Raw genomic sequence first — 19,143 nt, 5'->3', positions numbered from 1 at the left:
CTGCCTAAGTTTTCAAGTCTCTCCCCTACGCTTCGAGATCATTCCTTTGTAAGTCTGTGGCCATCCCTCTGTGGATAACTCCTATGTTCCCCAACAGCCGTCCCTTAGTTTAGGTGTCTATAATGCAGCCCATAATGTCACTTTACAGTTCATCTTCCCTTATATCCACAAATTTACCTATCTAGAATCAGGAGAAAGGCCGTGCCCTGGAGCTTGGTGTAGGGCCCCACGAGCCCCAGATTCTGCCTATGATGCTACTCAACCATTTTAGTGTTTTAGGAAACTGAACAGATCTTGAATCTTTCATGAGAGTCAGGTTCCTCAAAGCAGATGTGTAAATCAGCAAGCCCAAATATGTATGGCAGCCACTGGGCTGGAAATTTGAACACAAAAATCCCTATGTACTTGGCCTGTAGGCCACAGATCTAAATTTGAGTATAGAAGGACATAAGAGGAGATTGGCAGTGGCATCCAAAGAAACCATTCCTGATGTTGAAACAGCCTTCAACCCCTCAGGATAATAACCAGACTTTTCACAGCAGGCAAGTTAGGCAGTTCTATTAGAGTTCAGCCTCACTGATTGTTTTATCCATTGTGATAGTCGTCCCCGAAAAGAAAAAAAGTGGAAAAGATTTTTAAAAAATTGAAGCTTCAAAACCCTCGTTGTATTTTCTAGATGTCTCTCGCTGGATTGTTCACATTCCTCCAATTGATAGACTTCACGCGGTTGCATACGAGAACATGAGTAGTGAATTCTGAGTTCAGTAATCATGAATTGATTTGTATTCATATAATCATCTTCCTTTATTGGCCTGTAATTCCAACTTAGCAAAAATTAAAAATGCAGAGTAAGAGAACACTCAAAAAAAGTCTAATGCTGGCGTTCAAAAAGATAGACTATTATGTCCTTACTCTTCCCTGGGTTTAACCCAACAAAGGGACATTTTAATCTTTATAAAAATGTAAATGTCAGTGCAGTTCAAGTGTTTGGTTCAGTATGTTGGAAACCTGATTTTGTTTGCTTCATTTGGAGAAAATGCCAGATGAAAAAACTCACCGTTAGAAGTAGGAGGCATTAGAATCACAGATGATGCAATTTTTGAAATTCCCTTACGATTTAATAAATGTTTCCAAAGTTCTGTTTTTGTGTTCTGAACAAGACAGATTGCAGTGCTCTTCCCCAGAAGTTAGTAATAACTTCTTTGTTTTTCAGATACCCCGTTGGCCAGTGGCCAGGCCACAGACTATTTATTTGTTGGAAATATTGTTTACACGGTAAGTTTATCTCTGTTTACGGAACCGTTCTTAAGTGGCATATGTGTGGGCTTGGCCTCTGAAAACCCTTTATATAAGGCCTTCCTTCATGTTATTTGTTTCAAATCGTTAAACCACATAGTATAGATTCCTTAGAGTTCAAAACGGTTGTGAAATGCTTACCTCACTTTTTTAGTGGAGATTTGACAGAGTCGATTTCTGGACAGGTGACTAACAGATCACCCCATTCTTCAAATGACACTCTCACATCTACCTGTGAAAAAGGCAACGCCGAGAAAGGTTATTTTCCCTAAATCTTTCCAAGCTAAGAAAAGCACAAAAGTAACTCCAGCTGCCTCTGGAGGGGAGATTTGCGATTCTCCTAGAAAGTAAAAATAAGTCACCGAGGATAATACGTTTTCCCCAATTCCTTTGTTTTCACAGTATGTTGTTGTCACTGTGTGTCTGAAAGCTGGTTTGGAGACCACAGCTTGGACTAAAGTAAGTTTTCTCTGGAATTGTTTCTCTATCCTTATAGGTATTTTGATGGCATGCGATCTTTTTAAGCCTTGGGAAAACAATCAACAATATTTGGTTTGCTCATTTAAATTTTGCACGTAAAAATCGTCTTTTTATCTTTATCAGGGCAAATTTGCAGCCCAAACTTTTCTGATGATTCATTTGCTTAGCACTTAGTAACAGCTCTAAACTCTTAACAGTTTTCTCATTTCAAATGTATATGCATGTTTTTAAAACAAAACAAATACACACAGAAAATACAGAAGGACAAAAAGGAGAATTTTTAACTTCCTTCACTTTACCACCAAGAGACAGTTGGTATTAACACTTTTCTGGATAACATTACAGACTTTGTTCCATGTGTATTTTTAATAGGAGAATGCATTACAGAGCATATAGATAGTTTGGTGATCTTTTTTCAGTTAAAAATATATCATGAACATTTTCCATACCTAAAAGTATACTTGCACAAAACCTTTCTTCATGATTAAAGAGTATTAAGTTTTATCGCTATCCAACATTTAATCATTCCCCAACTTCAGACGTTTTGGTGACTTGCCACGTTTCAGGATGATAACCCGTGTTTCATGTTTGTCTGTCACTGCTGTTTTCATAGGCTTCTGCTTCTGGGAAAGTGAGGGAGGAGGTTGGAGCTGGATGTGGAAGGAGGGAATCTATTAATAGACAATGGCAGTTAATCCAAATGAGAGGTGATGGTGGCTTGACCTGGGGTGCTACAGGAGGAGGTAGTGAGAAACGGCCAGATTCCAGATGTATTTTTTAAAAAAGCTAGCAGCCCTTGATGATGGATTATATCATGGGGTGTGGAAGAAAGGATGACATCGAGCATCGTCATATTAAGAGGACAGAGGAGAAAAAGCTAACAGCTCAGTAGGCACTTAAAGGATGGTTAAGACGTAATATCCATCCCAGATTTGTAAAAAGGTCTTTGGAAAATGAAGAGAACGGCCGAAATCTCAATAAGTAAGAACATCTTGTTCTTTTTGTCCATTCAGTGCTTTCTTACTGGATTAACGAGGCCTGGCTTTATGTAGCTCCAAGTTGGAGCAGACGCTGGTGAGGACCAGCGGGGGGCCTACTAAAAGTACGGGATGGGTCTAGGAGAAGGTCAGCTGCGGCAACAAAAGCACCTTGATCTTAGTTTGGGGCCACCGGTTACTTGAAATCATCGTTAAATATTCTGAGACAAGGCCATTAGAAGATGGAACTTTCCAATGACTAGTGATGGGTCAAAATGTTTCCCATAAGGAAGGGCGGCTTGGACACAGGGATTCTGCTGCAGGTGGGGTTCAGGTGGCTCTCCTGGGCCAGCGGACAAGCCCTGCCTGAGCGTGTGTTTCCTTTTGCAGTTCAGTCATCTGGCTGTCTGGGGAAGTATGCTGATCTGGCTGGTGTTTTTTGGCGTCTACTCAACCATCTGGCCCACCATTCCCATTGCTCCAGATATGAAAGGACAGGTCAGTGCTGCTAATTGCGAATGGGCTTTCCGTGTCCAATGTCCGATGGTGATGATGCTTTCCGTGTGTGGGCTTCTCGGGTCTCGTGACACTGATGAACTTCAGGAGAGGCTGGTATTGCCTGCTTCCATCAAAATTCAGAGGGAGGGAAGTAAACCAGATCAGAGCACCTGGAAGAGGTGGTCTTGTCCACACCAACGTCATCTGAAATTTTAACTACTGTAAGTAGTCAGCTTAAATCCGCTGACCTACCTGGCGTGTCCTCATTTCCATAATGGAATGTGTGTTGATTACACACAGTTCTGATGTGTACAGGTAGTTTTTGGCCCTTGGAGAACTGGAGTTGTTTTGAGTCATTCACAATCCAATGATTATGCTGATGGTAGTTGTGAGGTTAAGTGTATTGTTATTCTCTGACTGATAGTCTCCTGTGCAAGTTAAATCTAACACCTCTATGAACCAGATCATTAATTCACCAGAATATCTTCTTGTTCATCTCTTGAACTAGAGAGGCTGAGGTTCAAGACCTATACACTTGTTTGAATTGTTTTAATATTTTCTTTTCTTCTGTATTTGTCCGGTGTTTGAGATTGAGCCATCAACGGTGATGGATCTTAGAGTCCCACAGTATTGGTTCTTGAGAGGAGTTTGACAATCCTAGGTTCCAAACCACCCCAGGTTACAAATGAAGCCATGCAGGCCCTGACACTCCAGACTGACCCTACAGACCCCATTTCGGGGTCTGCCCATAGCCAGAGCTGCCCAGAGACCCCCAGCAAGTGGCTGCCCCGGGCCCTGTGCTTTGGAGGCCTCCGTGATGGCTGTCCCTGGCTGGGTATGTTCCTCTTCGCAGGGTGAGGAGCCCATGGTACACAGAGCCAGAACCCCTATGTCTAGTCCCTTCCCTGGGTTCCTAGGACCCTGAGTTTCCTTCCCAAACAGCCACAAAAGCCAGCTTCCCAGGCCTGCCTGGCCCTCTTCCCAGATCCAGGCCTGTGTGAACATCCCTTGCCCCAAGGGGCAGCCAGGTGCCAGGTATGTGCTCTGGGCCAGCTGGGTGTTTGCATCTTTAGACCCACCCCCATGTGCATGAGGCATGGGATGAGAAGAGAAGGCCTGGGGGTCAGGGGTTTCCACTCGTGTCCCTGCACCAGGAATACATATTTTAGGGACAGGCCTGTCTGTGGCACAGCCGACTGCTGTCTTAGCCTCACTTACTCTGCCGAAATAAGCCGAAACTCCTGGGTCTACCCAACGCGAGATACATGTGCAGCGGCCGTGTTGTGTGAGATAATCCGGGGGTGGCATTGCTTGTCTTTTTTGCTTGGCGAATCAGTAGTCGGCGTCCCAGGGTGTCCGGAACCTCCCCTGAATGTGGGTGCTGAGCAGGGCAGACGTGTTCTTCAGGAGTAGGCTTGTATGTCTCCTGATGCATCTTTGCCATCCGTAAGCAACGAGGCCAAACATACCTCTTCCAAATCCGAGTGACAGAGGAAATTCCAGAAGATGGTGTAGCAAGACAAGCATCTCCCGGCAAAGATACTTTGTACATTTAAAGAAATCAGTTCTACTTTAAAGCAATGGGGTCCATCCCCAAAACAAACCAAGTGCCTAGAATATCTGCTTCACATTCTCTTCCTTCTGGGCGAGGGCAGGTGTGGTCTCATGACTGTTTCTCTCGGGGAGTTTTTACGGTGCGGAGAACAGCTGATTGCTGAAGAGACTTTCTTATGTTAGAGAAAAGTGATGGCTGGCAGAATGGAATCCGTCCACGCGTGGCCGGCCAGCAAAAACTGCTAGTTTGGAAACCCCTCCCGGCATCTTCAACGTTTATTTATTTTTGGGACAGAGAGAGACAGAGCATGAACGGGGGAGGGGCAGAGAGAGAGGGAGACACAGAATCGGAAACAGGCTCCAGGTTCTGAGCCATCAGCCCAGAGCCTGACGCGGGGCTCGAACTCACGGACCGCGAGATCGTGACCTGGCTGAAGTCGGACGCTTAACCGACTGCGCCACCCAGGCGCCCCCCTCCCGGCATCTTCAACAAAGAGAAGCTCGCATGAACCCCCTCTGTACGCATTTGTAGCCGCAACTCCAGTCCAAATGTGCACGAGCTAGTCTGGTTTCCAACTCTCACTCCGATCAAGAGGTTACTTTCCACATTCAGAGAGGCCACGTTTGCCGGGCAGACCCTAACAGGCCACATTTTCACTATCCAAGTTGCTTCCTGTGTGAAGCCTCGACTGAAATTTCTGTCATTGAGGACCTTTCAAACACATTTAACCAGGTAGTTCTACCACCCCAAAGCAAAGAAACGATAATATCAAACCACATCTCACTTTGGCATACACATGGTTTTATTTTTCACGTATTCCCCGTCGTTCTAACTTTTTTGTGGGTTGGTTTGCGTGAGGCAAAGGAAGTCTTGAAATCCAACATGGCCGGTCGGGACTGAGGTTCTCGCTAGACGTTGAATGACATGATTAATGTAGTTTTCATTGTCACAGGATTTCTAAGTCAGTATTCTGCTGTCTGTGTTTAAAGGGCTGTTTATTATCACTAGTCTTCGTCTGGGGGAGACCTCTTAGTGGGGACAGGTGTCAGAGAACAATGTCAGAGCCAACCCAACGCTCTTTCACCTGCTGTCTGCTGCCCAGTGGTTTGTTCATCCTTTGAACACTTTTGAAGAAGCCCTTGCATGGAGAGTGGCCAACACTAGCCTGAGGTCTCCCAAAGACCTCCTGCTGACTCCGAAGGGATTTCAGGCTATCGTAAAGAAAGATGGGAGCCGGGCTCAGGTACAGGCAGAAACAGGGCTCCTTAGGGTTACTGTCGAAAATGTGCCCAAGCCGTGGTCATCCCTTTGGTTCTAGGTTGGTATTATGGACTCAGTGTTTGTGTCCCTAACCTCTGATTCACGTGGTAAAGCCCTAACCCCCAGTGTGATGGTATTTGGAGGTAGGGCCTTTGGGAAGTTATTAGGTCATCGAGGGGATTAGTGCCCATAGAAGAAGGGGCCAGAGAGCTAGCTTACTTGGTTTCTGCCACGTTGAAGCTGTGATGAAAAGTTAGATGTCTGCACCGGAAAGACCAGGCCGGCACCCTGATCTCAGACGTCCAGCCTCCAGAACCATGAGAAATAAATGTCTGGGGCTGATAAGCCACCCCATCTATGGTATTTCCTTATACTAGCCTGAGCTAAAACCATTGGTGAGTGCTTAGGAGTGAGGGGTACTCTGGGAGAAGACTGTTGTTGTTGTTGCTGTTACATGTTTTTAGTGACTTGTAGAAACGTTTTCTTGTAGTTTCCAAAGCGGTAGGATTTTGGCAAATGAAGATGGTTCTTTTGAGCTTTGGAATTCAACTAGTGTAATGGCAAACGGCATTTCTCACTGAGGAGCCCAAGACAGATACCCCGCACAAAACATTCTGTCTATTCATAACATCCTAAACTGTTGAAAAGATGCATTGTTTCTGCTGGGGTTTCCTAACAGATTTAGTTCAATATTTCTTTCTTTGTCTCATCCATTATGTTTGGAGTTTTTCTCATGGCGGGGAGAAGGCAGGTTTTCCCTCGAGGGCAAAGGAGGAGAAGGCTCTAGATGAGAGTGATTTTCCACCGTCAAAGGGTCTTTATCTTCCCTCCAGTACCTCATGATATGGTACTCGAAACCCAGCCAGACAGTGAGCCAGGAAGTCTCAGTGGCAGTTTCTGAACTCAGAGAAGTCATCTGAAAATATGCAACATTTGTGGGATTTTTAAGGGACACCCTGTTTTTCTATTTTTCTAGGCCCATGCTAGATCGAAAGCGAATTAAAAACTCAAGTTGCGTCTATCCTGGTTACTGGCAAAGTCCCCTACCAGGGAAAATATGTGCTGATGTTTTCCCATAGAGGACCGTATGTTTTTCTTTCTCCCAGTAGCATAACCATGGGTTACAGGCATCTCCATAATGGGTCCCCAAAGCCAGTGCTTGAAGCTGGCTTAGCCCAGAGTTGCCTGCTGAAGGGAGAGCTTTCAGTTAGAGAGAGGAAGACTTTATCTAAAACTGGATCGGGAAACATATTTACATTTTCTTCACGTATTTCTCAAGGCTTTTAACTTGGGGAGTATCTGAGGGGATATCATCTCATTTGACCTCTGTGTAAAAGTCAAGAGACCTACCCTAACTAGCTTTATAACCTTTGGTAAGTCCCTTAGTCCGCGTTAATTTCCTTATCGGCAAAGTCAGTGTAATATTACACTAATTACCTCAGAGGCACATGGTACAGATATAACAAGAAAACCTGAGGGAGTTAGAAGACATGCCTACTCTTTTTCCTGGAGTGACCAATTATTTTTGAACTTTTGCGAACAGAGATATTGTACACTCGGCTCCCAATTCTTTTGGCCAGAGGATTTTAACGTTTTATAGGTTCTAGATGTGATAGTTTTCCGTAAGTTCAGGTGACTACCTGCATCTGAATCATCTGGGTTGCCTATTAAAAAACAACCTCCTCCCCACCCAGAAAATATGTTCTTCCAAGGCACGTGCGCACGCGCGCGCGCACACACACACCCACACAATATCACAGTCCCTGGGTGTGTAGCCCCAACCTCTGAATTTTAATAAACCTTCAAGCTATTCCTCCCTTTAATGTTTGAGAACCACTGCTGTAAGACACCTAAAATATTACCCCATCAGTGTTCGAGTCATGCAGGGTGTTACAGGGAGAAGATGGTATGTTTAAAATATTCACAAACGATTTATGTCTCATGGGCAGTGCTTATGTAAGACATGGCGGGCATCGCCAGTGACTGCTTTAAGGCAGCTAGCTTTCCAAATAGAGAATTATACCAGAGGACATTACATCGTTCACCATGGAAAAATATTCCTCATCAACTTTGGTGCTTTTCCTTTAACGTTCTTTTCATTGCTAGTCAAAGAGGAGAAAAAAACCTTTCACTTCAAAGCTTACAAACCGCTAACTCTGTAGTGCCAAGCTCCAGGCTTCAGCCAGTTTCTGGCCTATGACAGGCTTTTTTTTTTTAATCCTAAATACAGGAATGGGTTTACGTTTGAGTTTTATACCCACACTCGTGTATACACAGTGCAAATCCCAACGGACTAACAGTCTACAGAATGGAGGTATCATTGCTGACCAGGGTTGGTCAAAGAGATCCACTGCTCATCTTCCCTAACTGACTGCTTTCTCCTGGACTTGGCAACCTAGTAAGATCTCAGGCCCAGGTATTTTCCACACAGAATGTTAAAAGAGGGGTTTTTGTTTCCAAGTGCCTCAGGGAGGCAAGCGAGGGAGAAGGGTAAAAGTCCCATCGGCCACCACCTTTGCTCAGCTGGGGTTCTAGAACATCTCTGCAGGACAAAGGCCCACCCAAGGGCCAGGAGGGGACTTGTGCCCGGGTTAAGTTTCCTGGCGTGGGACAATGTTGTTCACCCCCAGCATCCATCCTCCTCCACGCTTTCCCGAGGGGCCTGGTTCGTAGGCACATACAAGGCCTTGTGCAAGAGGTCCAGCACCTTCGGGGACTCATTTCCCCCCCGACTCCTGGGGAGAGCTTGATCCCAGCCCCTGCTGTCGTAAGTGATTCAGAAACCCTACAGGGGACACAGGAGACATTCGCTGGGCGCTTCTGCGAGAGAAGCATGTTTGCTCCCAGGAGAAATCCATCAAAGAGATGGCTTTCTCCTGTGCGTGATGTGGTTGCTGCCGTGCCGGCCAGAGCTGTTCAACCGTCAGGAGGGAAGCCCCTCCAGAATCCTTCTGCCACCATGAAAGATGTGATATAAAGACAGAAGACCACCAGAGTCTCTTGTGTGAGTGTTGAGCCACCAAATGAAGCCAGCCTTGTAGTGCCCCCACCCTGCACCCACGCCCACTCTCCAAGGAGCACCTCATGCATGTGCCACCCGTACTTTGTCAGTAGCAGGTGCATAGAAAAGGCACTTGACTCTCATGTCAGTGTTGGGACATTTATAGTCACCAGTATGCAGTCAATCAAGGAAGTATGTGCTTTTAAAAAAAAAAAAAAACAGGGGCGCCTGGGTGGCGCAGTCGGTTAAGCGTCCGACTTCAGCCAGGTCACGATCTCACGGTCCGTGAGTTCGAGCCCCGCGTCGGGCTCTGGGCTGATGGCTCGGAGCCTGGAGCCTGCTTCGGATTCTGTGTCTCTCCACCCCACCCCACCCCACCCCCCCCGCTCATTCTCTGCCTCTGTCTCTCAAAAATAAATAAATGTTAAAAGAAAAAATTTTTTTTTAAAGTGGGCAAATCCAGCAACTTAATGCGCAAAGGCATCCCAACTGGGCCTGAGTTCCTCTGGTTCTCTGCGGACCTACCAGAAGTCCCGCCCTGAACCTCTCAGCAAACCTTCCACGCAAGGTCTTTGTCAGAGCGCTGCAAAATAGGTTGGGTGAACAGGTCGTACAACTGTACCAGCAGGCTAATAAATGTTTGTACGCTTGGCACAAAAAAAAAAGTAGGTAATGTTTATTGAGAACCTACTAAGTCTCAGACAAATGTGCACTCATACAAGTGTATGCTGCACACAAGCAGTTACATGGGGAATCAAGCATTAGCTCACCTGATGATCTACGAGCCGTAGGAGGGCACAGAGGCTTAGAAACAAAGCAGCAGCACCTCGGTCAGTCTGGGGAGGGCAGTAGCTGAGACTCGGTGGCTATGGAGAGCACCCGGGGTGATTGATACTGGGTACAAGCCAGATGTCACCTAAGTGTCAGGCGAATCTCCTTGAAATTGTGCTTTGATTAACTTGCATCGGAAGACGCTTACCCTGCAGTGTAGTCAAATTTTTAAAAGGTAACTGCAGAGTCAGAAGCAGTACACGTACCTTGTGTGTGAGCTGCACGCTTCTGCCCTTGAACCCCGGGGAAAGTAGGTTTCAGACCATGTCTTTTTTTTTTTTTTTTTAGGTATGTCGTGGAAAGCCCTTTTTTCTTAGTTCCTACTCCCCCACCCCCAACACCCCTCTTCTCTTTCTTTTGGAAGTTTATTTTATTTTGGCCTCTCGTTTCAAGGATGCTGTGTGCTAATTAGAGGCCAGGCGGCTTTGATTGTGAGTTATTTTTCTCCTCAGTGAAAGGTTTTGTTGTGGTGTTGGCATTTGCCATTCATTCGGATGTTAATTTTTTTTAAATATCTGTCAGCAAATTAAAGTACACATTACATGCTGATTTTGTTTGTTTGTAATATTTATACTCCGCGGTCACTGAGTATGTTTGATGTGGTTTTGAACTTTTCCTTTCTCCAAACATGTGGAAATGCGTATGCGGGGCGCTGGAGTTGAGACTCTACGCAGGAGTTTCCTTCTCTGACATCTGCAGAGAAAAACGGCCTTGACTGGTGACCACGGTGTGCAACTTGTGGTCCTCCCGCCCAGGGACATCCGTGTTCTTTAGGCTTGTTCTGTTTAAGAGGTGGAGAGCTGCCTGGGAGAGGCCAGCAGCGAAAGGGTTTGTGCAAGGAAAGACAAACCTTGCAAGAAAAGTTGGGTCTGACTAAAGAGAATCACAGCCTGCGATTAGGCCTCTGCCACGGCTGTCGTATTTTGTGTAAACAACGATACAAAGCTGCTGTTGACAGAATCCAAGAAGACCAAAATAGTGAAAGGATTTAAAGGAGGTGAGATCTTCAGTCGCTCTTGTGCATCGTAAAATATTAGCACCCATCGAGGAAATTGTATGCTTCTGAAACCAAGATTAACCAGCTGTTAGAGTGTTTGGCATTCCTTTGGCTAAAGACAGGAAAAGAGAAATCTAGGGTTACCTGTATCTGTGCCTATCGTGCTCATTCATTCGTGGGTTTTGTTTTCATTTTTTAAAAAAAAATTTTTTGGGGGGCGCCTGGGTGGCGCAGTCGGTTAAGCGTCGGACTTCAGCTCAGGTCACGATCTCGCAGTTCGTGAGTTCGAGCCCCGCGTCGGGCTCTGGGCTGATGGCTCAGAGCCTGGAGCCTGTTTCCGATTCTGTGTCTCCCTCTCTCTCTGCCCCTCCCCCGTTCATGCTCTGTCTCTCTCTGTCCCAAAAATAAATAAAAAACGTTGGGAAAAAAAAAAATTTTTTTTAATGTTTATTTTTGAGAGAGAAAGACAGAGCGCGAGAAGGGGAGGGGCAGAGAGAGAGGGAGACACAGAATCCAAAGCAGGCTCCAGGCTCCAAGCCATCAGCACAGAGCCCGATGAGGGGCTCCAACCCACAGACTCTGAGATCATGACCTGAACCGAAGTCAGATGCTCAAGCGACTGAGCCCCCCAGGTGCCCCTGGTTTTGTTTTAGTTTTTTAATTGCTACAACCTGATTGTAATAAAGGATAGACCCTGAAAGAAGGACATGTTTAAATGTGGAGATTTCTGAGTGCCAGTGAAGGCAAGCCCCGCCCACCCTTCTCAGCCTCAGCAAACAAGCCTGTTGCCTCCTGGGTAGAGGGCCATCTTGTCATCAGTCACCCGCCCTACATCTTTGTGGTCACAGCCCCTAAACCCCTTCCCCTCTTCCAGAACATGTGTTTAGACAGTGCTGGTTCTGCCTCTGCTCCACATCTGGTTCTGAACTCGGCATCCAGAACTAGTCAGCCAGGATGTCCATATCGCGGACCATGGTGACTGATTCAGGAATGGGCATGGGGACCTGCACCAGGCCACTTAGAGGCAGTTCAAGGATTTGTTTTTAATAGAAACTAACAGGGGAAGGAGAAGGCACTCTTGCTGCTGGTTTGTCGTACGGGGATGATGTCGGCCTGGAGCTGCCAGTGGCCACTGTGGAGACAGTGCCTGGCTGGGGATGAACCGAGCACAGAGGAAAAGCTGAACCAGGAGAGGACCGCTTTGAGTGCACTCCTGGATCCAGCTCTTCCTGAAGCTAGGGCCATCTCCAAACTTTCGGATACACATAAACCAGTATATTCCCATTTTTGCTTCAGACAATTCGAGTTGGATTTCTGTTACTTCTGAGAAGAGTCCTAATTAATGAAGAAATTGCTAAGTTGCAGACACAAAAGGGAAAAGTGACTGAGACAAGTTAAGATAGGACTCTCCTCTCCTTCTGGAAAATTGACAGGCATTGTTATGTTGTAGAAAAGCAGCTGGCCAACTTTTCCCACTGTGTCTCCAAATTGAGTGCCATGGGACACTGCCTACTTTTTGTAGCCGCCCTCCCCTCCTTCCCCACCCAGAACAAGAAGACAGCCTTGGGTGGAACTAATCGTTTGCAACAGAGATGGAAGGACATGGAACATTTTCTGAGAGAGGCCTCTTGGAAGCCAATGATTCAAAATGTCTTAGAGTCTAATGGTCCTGAGCAGATCTGTCCAATAGAAATATGGGAGACACATGTATAGCGTTCAGTCTTCTGGTGGCCCCATTAAAAAGGTAAAAACAAACAGTTAAATTAGTTTTATTAATATACTAACTTGTGATCAACATTTAAAAAATTATTAATGAGATAACTTACGTTCTGTTTGTACTAAACCTTTGAAATCCAGTGTGTGTGTTGAACTTACAGTACATCTTAAATCAGAGCAGACCAACTAAGTGTTCAGTAGCCGCCTCTGGCCAGTGGTCACTGTGCTAGACAGCACAGCTCGTGACCAACAGAGATTCGGAAACCCAGATTCATTCTCCAAGGCTAAATATAGTTCAGGCAAGATTAAGAGATGAGGAAACCTAGCCCCAGATAAGCTTGGTCCTCTCCAGGTCCCTCCCCTGCATCCAGGGTGTGGACGGACGACCTGACTTTAATTTCAGTCCCTTGTACTTAAAAAGATCTTGACTCTTCCACAAGGCTTTCCCTAAAAAATAAAATCTGGACCAACTGAGCTGTTAATCTATGCTTATTAATTGCCTTAAGCAGAGTTTTTGAAGCACGGTTTATAAAGTGTGGGTCTGATTTTAAGTAGTTGGCTAATACCCCAGACATTTCCTCCTGCATGTGGGAGGGAAGAGGTCAGGATCCAGGACTTGGGTCACATTTATGTCCTGCTGCAACCAGCTGAGCAATAGTCACCCATGCCACCAAAAATAAATTAGATCTGTTCCTAACAAATGGTTAATTTGTTCAATAAGTGGCAATTTCTGAGTAGGATTATTATGTCATTTCTGAGATTATGGGAACCCTTTTGTCCTTTTTTTCCCTCTAGAGTCCCAGGTGCCTTTCTCCATCATGATGCTTAATCCAAGCCTTCTATCATTTTTACCTCCTAAATGTCTTTTATAAATATGTATCTTCCTCCATCCAGCTCTGGTCCTGTCCCGTTAGTTGATGGTGTAGCATTTTTTGCCTGGGCTGTTGCAGTAGCCTCCTGATTAGCTAATGAGCATCCAGTGTGTCTGGATCCATTGCTCTACTATAGTCAAAATAGTCTTTCAAAACACAAATCTGATGTAGTTGTCCCCCTGGCTTCCCGTTGCCCTCAGGATAAAGTTCCAGGTCATTTACCTGGTACCCTTGGGCACCATGAAGCCCTGACCCCCACTCCTGTGATATCGTCCCTCACTCCTCACCCCCCCACACACTGGTCTTCTCTTGCTTTCTGGAGTGCCCTGCTTGTACTCTCACAGTGCATTTGCACCTACTCCCCTCACTTCCTGAATGGCCTGGTCTCCGCCTTCCACCTAGCTAATGCTTACCTAGTTTTCAGACCTCACGTGAGTCATGACTTCCCGAGGGTGCCTTCTCTTGCACCCCTGACCAAGTTACATCCTCCTAATACAGGTGCCCTTAACATGACTCTCCTTTGTTGTACTTACCACGATTAAAAATTTACGTTTGTATACGAGATAATACCTTAATCCCGTTAGGATGACCGCTACTTAAAAAAAATAACCAGTATTAAGAAACTATAGAAAAGTGAAATCCTTGTGCACTGTTGGTGGGAATGTAAAATGGCGTATCACTGTAGAAAGTGGTATGGAGGTTCCTCAAAAATTTACACACAGAATTACCATACGATCCAGCAATTCCACTTTTGGGCATATACCCAAAAGAATTGAAAGCAGGATCTTTTTTTTTTTTTTAATTTGAGAGAGACAAAGAGTACACAAGCATGAGAGAGGCAGAAGGAGAGAGAGAGAGAGAGGGAAAATCTTAAGCAGGTTCCATCCATACTCCGCGTAGAGCCTGATGCAGGGCTCGATCCCACAACCCTGGGATCATGACCTGAGCTGAAATCAAGAGTCAGATGCTCAAGCGACTGAGCCGCCCAGGCATCCCAAAAGCAGGATCTTGAAGAGATATTTGCACACCCTTGTTCATAGCAGTAGTATTCACAAGAGCCAAGAAAGAGAAACCATCCAAATGTCTGCAGGCAGGTGAATGGATAACCAAAAGATGATCTCTACATACTAAGGAATATTATGCAGCCTTTAAAAAGAAACAAATCCTGTCACGTGCTGTAATACAGATAGATAGATAGATAGATAGATAGATAGATAGATAGATAGAAAAATAGATATAGATATAGATATAGATGAGCCTTGACATTATGCTAAGTGAAATAAGCCAGACCCAAAAGGACTAATACACTGATTGCATTTATATGAAGTACCTAGAGAAGTTGAATTTATAGAGACACAAGGTAGAATGGTGGTGGCCAGGGGCTGGGGGGACAGGGGAATGAGGGGTGAGTATTTGATGGCTCTAATAGAGTATCGGTTTTGCAAGATGACACAGTTTGAAATGTATCGCGCAACAACATGAACCCAGTTAACACTGCTCAACTAGCTACATCCCAAAAAATGGCTAAGCTGCTAAGTTTTGTGACGTGTTTTTTACCACAATTTAAAAAAAATGCTTTTGAAGTACATTTATGTGATTTCATAGTTTATGTCCGTTTCTTCCTCAAAACTGTGTGAGGAAAGTGAATTCTCTTCAGTATGTCCTTGGACTTCTCTACCCTCTTTTCTAGCATTCAGTAAATATTTAAATGTGTGAATTAGTACAATGAAATTAAATACCTCTCCCGTAGAGTTGAGGGATGGATTTGGCTTTGTGTGATAGGTTCTTAGTCTCTGCTTGCTGAATGGATGACCAAAGTGGATACCAAATACTTGAACATTTGGAAATAGTCTAGCTCTGCACACGATAAGTGATTGATAGCTTAACGAATTCAGCAATGTTCTCAAGTGTGCTAAGAGCCAGTAACACAAGCCGTGCGTTTTTCCCACCCAAAGAATGATTTCCAGTTGAAAGATTTTTAGAACATTTCCAGTTAAAATCATACTCGGACCATTTTGGCTACATGGGTGCTATCTGGGATATAATATTTGTTGACCCTGGTATTTGCAAATATTTGGTGTTTATAAGGTTAAATTACTTCATGGGAAGGGGCACTGGGGTGGCTCACCGACTGAGCATCTGACTCTTGATTTTGGCTCAGGTCATGATCCCAGGGTTGTGGCATCGAGCCCTGCATCAGGTTCCACGCTAAGCCTGGAGCCTGCTTAAGATTCTCTCTCTCTCTCCCTCTGCCCCTCTCACCCACGCACACACTCCTTGTCTCTCTCCGTCTCTAAAAAAAGGAAGAAATTCAGAAGTGTCTCTTTTGGAACTAATAGTAAAGGAAAGGCAAAAATGGAGTAAAAATGAATTCTTGAGTATGTAATTTGAGGAAGTGCTAAGCTAATAAATATCCAGTGGTCTTATTATGGGAGATAAAACTGATGAAGACAGTGAGTGCATCTAGCAGAAATGCAAGTTCTCTAACCCACTACATCCTCGGATGGCATTCTCATTATTCCATTGAAAGCACTGATATATTTGGAGTAATAAATACCAGCACACAGTTGGAAGAAGAGGTTTTGATTTTTTTTTAAAAAGTCAAGGTTAGGTAGAGTTTAGGTAGCAGCTGGCCTCTGATAAATCTGGGATGATTTCATGGAAGAAAGCGGCCTTCTCTGGGGGGCACTGGTCCTCCGTCAGATGGTGGGGCCTTCCAGGTTTATGGATTGCCTTAGAAGAGAGATTTAAAGGATGAGTTCATCTGGCACCAAGAGCCGAATTAGGGCACAGGATTTTTGTGTCAAGTAAAGCGATAACTACAAGAAAAGAAAAGGTTTACGATTTGAAGCTCGTCTGTCTTCAACACAGCATCATAAGTAAGGGAAAGAAAAGCAGTAAGGAAAGTGATTCTACATCCGGTAAAACCAGAAGCGGCTGGGGACAAAAAGAGAACGAAGGGAGGAAAAGTGATTGATAATGGGGAGCATCAGAAGTCTTCATGTGATGGGGAAGGCCAGGTGGGCAAGGGAACCTGGGAGGACAGGGTTTTATCATTTCACCAAAGGAGATTGCAGGGCTGTGGAGAAATTTTCCTAGATGTGGCATTAAGAAAGAAACAAATTGACCGTGAATAAAGGTCCTGTAACGCAGTAGGTCAGAGTATTACCTCTTTATGATTAATGTGGGAAAAGTAATTCTTAGAAACGAAAGGAAGGGGCGCCTGGGTGGCGCAGTCGGTTAAGCGCCCGACTTCAGCTCAGGTCACGATCTCGCGGTCCGCGAGTTCGAGCCCCGCGTCAGGCTCTGGGCTGATGGCTCAGAGCCTGGAGCTTGCTTCCGATTCTGTGTCTCCCTCTCTCTCTGCCCCTCCCCCGTTCATGCTGTGTCTCTCTCTGTCTCAAAAAAATAAATAAACGTTAAAAAAAAATTAAAAAAAAAAAAAAAAAGAAACGAAAGGAAATAGAGGACATACGAGTGTTATTTTGTGTTAACCTATCTGACTGCTAGCTCATTTAAAATGAACCAAAAAAAAAAAAAAAAAAAAAGCCCTGGTCAATGTTATAAAACACACACACACACACACACACACACACACACACACACACACACACACACACACTGAATTTTCTTACCATTCAAAGAGAATTGCATTAGGGTATTATAGTAGTTTGCTATAATAACTTGTTGATCTATATGAGACTTTTAAAATCTGAGATGACTGTGATTTTAGAAAACGGCTTATGATGTCAAAATAGTTTACAGGAAATATAAAATCGAGCCATTTATAGATAACTAGCGAAATTGTCTCCTTGGGGATTTGTTCCTTTTGTTAAAAGAAAAAATAATCCTGTGTTTTTGATGGCTCACATGTAGTGGACTGACTTAGTGAAGATAGTATTCTGATACACAGCATGAAAGTGAATTCTGTTCAAGCCTTTTTGAAGTTCTTCCGACACAGGTCTTAGTGATAGATGCTATTTTAGGGCCATTTTATCTCGAAAACAACCTTTTTCTTTCAAAGAAATGGAATTAGTCCTTCATTCCTCAGTATCATTTATGTACCTGCAGTACTGGGTAGTTGTCATTCTAGAAAATTGGAGTTTGGGTCCTGGTGGTCTCCAGGGCCCGCCTCTTCACCCTCTGATCTCCTGGGACGGTGAAGGGAGCGTCTGCAGCTCAAAACTCCAGACATCGAACATCTAACAGAGTGACGTGTTTGCATCTGTATTTCTGAACACTCCATATCATTTTGCTTTCCGATTCATGGAGATGTCTCCATTAGTTCCGTATATATTTTGCCTTGCTTAAAGCGAGTTCTTGACTGTTTGTCTCCTTCTGATGTTCTGTCATTTCCACCCCCTGCTCTTCCCTTTCTCCTAACCCGAGTCCTCTGTCAGTAGGTAGTTACCTTTTCTCCTGTTCCTAGAGCAACTCTCTTTGCAAAGTTTTGTCCACTGCTATAATGGCATGGGTTTACATTGTAGTTTGTTGATCACAGCTTGCCAAGAGGGCCCTCCCACACCCTTCGCTACCGAAACTACTATCTCTGTGAATTCTGAAGCCATTTTACAAGCCCCTCGTCCCTTCAGACATGGCTTGGGAAATCATTTTATTCATTAAGGGCTCATGAGGGCATTACCCATTACATGCAATTGCTAACAAAGGGAAGCATGCTCCTTTCCCAGTGGCTTCCTAACAGAGCCTGCCCTATACCCAAAAAGACAACCCTCAAGGCCTGAAATACATGTCAGTCTTAGAAGATCGCCTAAGAAAATATTCGGTGAATAGACTGTAAGCAAAAAAACAGGTTTGCGGTTCTTCCCTTGTGCTGGAAAGCTTCTTTTTCTTTTTTAATGTTTGTTTAATTTTGAGAGAGTGAGAGAGACAGAGCGTGAGTGGGGGAGGAGCAGAGAGAGAGGGAGACACAGGATCTGAAGTAGGTTCCAGGCTCTGAGCTGTCAGCACAGAGCCCGACGCGGGGCTCGAACTCACGAGCCATGAGATCGTGACCTGAGCTGAAGTCGGACGCTTAACCCGCTGAGCCACCCAGGCACCCCAAAAAGCTTCTTGAGGACAGCCCACTTCTTGGCAGGTAGAAGACACTTCAGTAAGTGCGGAAGGAACAGATGACTGAGGTAGGAGGGACGGGCTAGAATATAACCCAAATGAGTTGCCCGCCCCGGCCCTTAACCCCCATCATCACCAATCAGGCTCCCTCAGATGTGCTGGGTTACTTGTTAGTTGTTGTTCAATTTGCATCAACATTAAAGAATAATGTTATAAGATGGTACGAACCATATGGTGAATCTAAATGATTTTGACTAGTTCTGTGTCATCCACATGCTTGGCCTCTAGAACCTTCTTTGTCTTTCTCTGGCTCTCGTGTGTTCCCTCATGCGCCCCGTCCAGGGGTGTCTTCACCCTCTGCAGTCACACAGGCTTAAACCTTTAACCTACTTCCCCCTGTCCCCCCATCACCAGAGCTGCTCCCCCACCATTAATTTTCACCTGTGCCACTGGGCTTGTGTTACAGCCTTTAGAGCACTGTACCCCCAGCCTCATGGCAGATAGTCTATGTTATTTGCCCCAAGAGGGCTCACATGGTCTGCACACATATTTGGTCTACAGGGAATGTTGAAGTGGCAGGAGAGGGGAGA

The 19,143-nt window shown here is 45.0% G+C and overlaps 1 protein-coding gene across 9 annotated transcripts in view; it reads left to right on the top strand.

Moving 5' to 3' along the window:
* Nucleotides 1–19,143, top strand: part of ATP8A2 (ATPase phospholipid transporting 8A2) — a 651,437-nt gene that overhangs the window by 467,057 nt on the left and 165,237 nt on the right. For 8 of the 9 annotated variants that reach the window (XM_086715021.1, XM_086715056.1, XM_086715049.1 and 5 more), the window contains 3 exons: nucleotides 1,214–1,275; nucleotides 1,699–1,755; nucleotides 3,144–3,251. In XM_086715021.1, the coding sequence (XP_086571147.1) occupies nucleotides 1,214–1,275; nucleotides 1,699–1,755; nucleotides 3,144–3,251 (227 nt within the window). The remainder of the gene's footprint in view (nucleotides 1–1,213; nucleotides 1,276–1,698; nucleotides 1,756–3,143; nucleotides 3,252–19,143) is intronic. The other variant, XM_086715039.1, reaches the window with a different exon arrangement.

Source organism: Puma concolor, chromosome A1 (assembly GCF_028749965.1).
Source record: "Puma concolor isolate L17-30 chromosome A1, mPumCon1.1.hap2, whole genome shotgun sequence".
In the NCBI taxonomy this organism is placed as follows: Eukaryota; Metazoa; Chordata; class Mammalia; order Carnivora; family Felidae; genus Puma; species Puma concolor.
The sequence above is the reverse complement of the archived record's forward strand: the minus strand, read 5'-3'. Positions and strand labels throughout refer to the sequence as shown.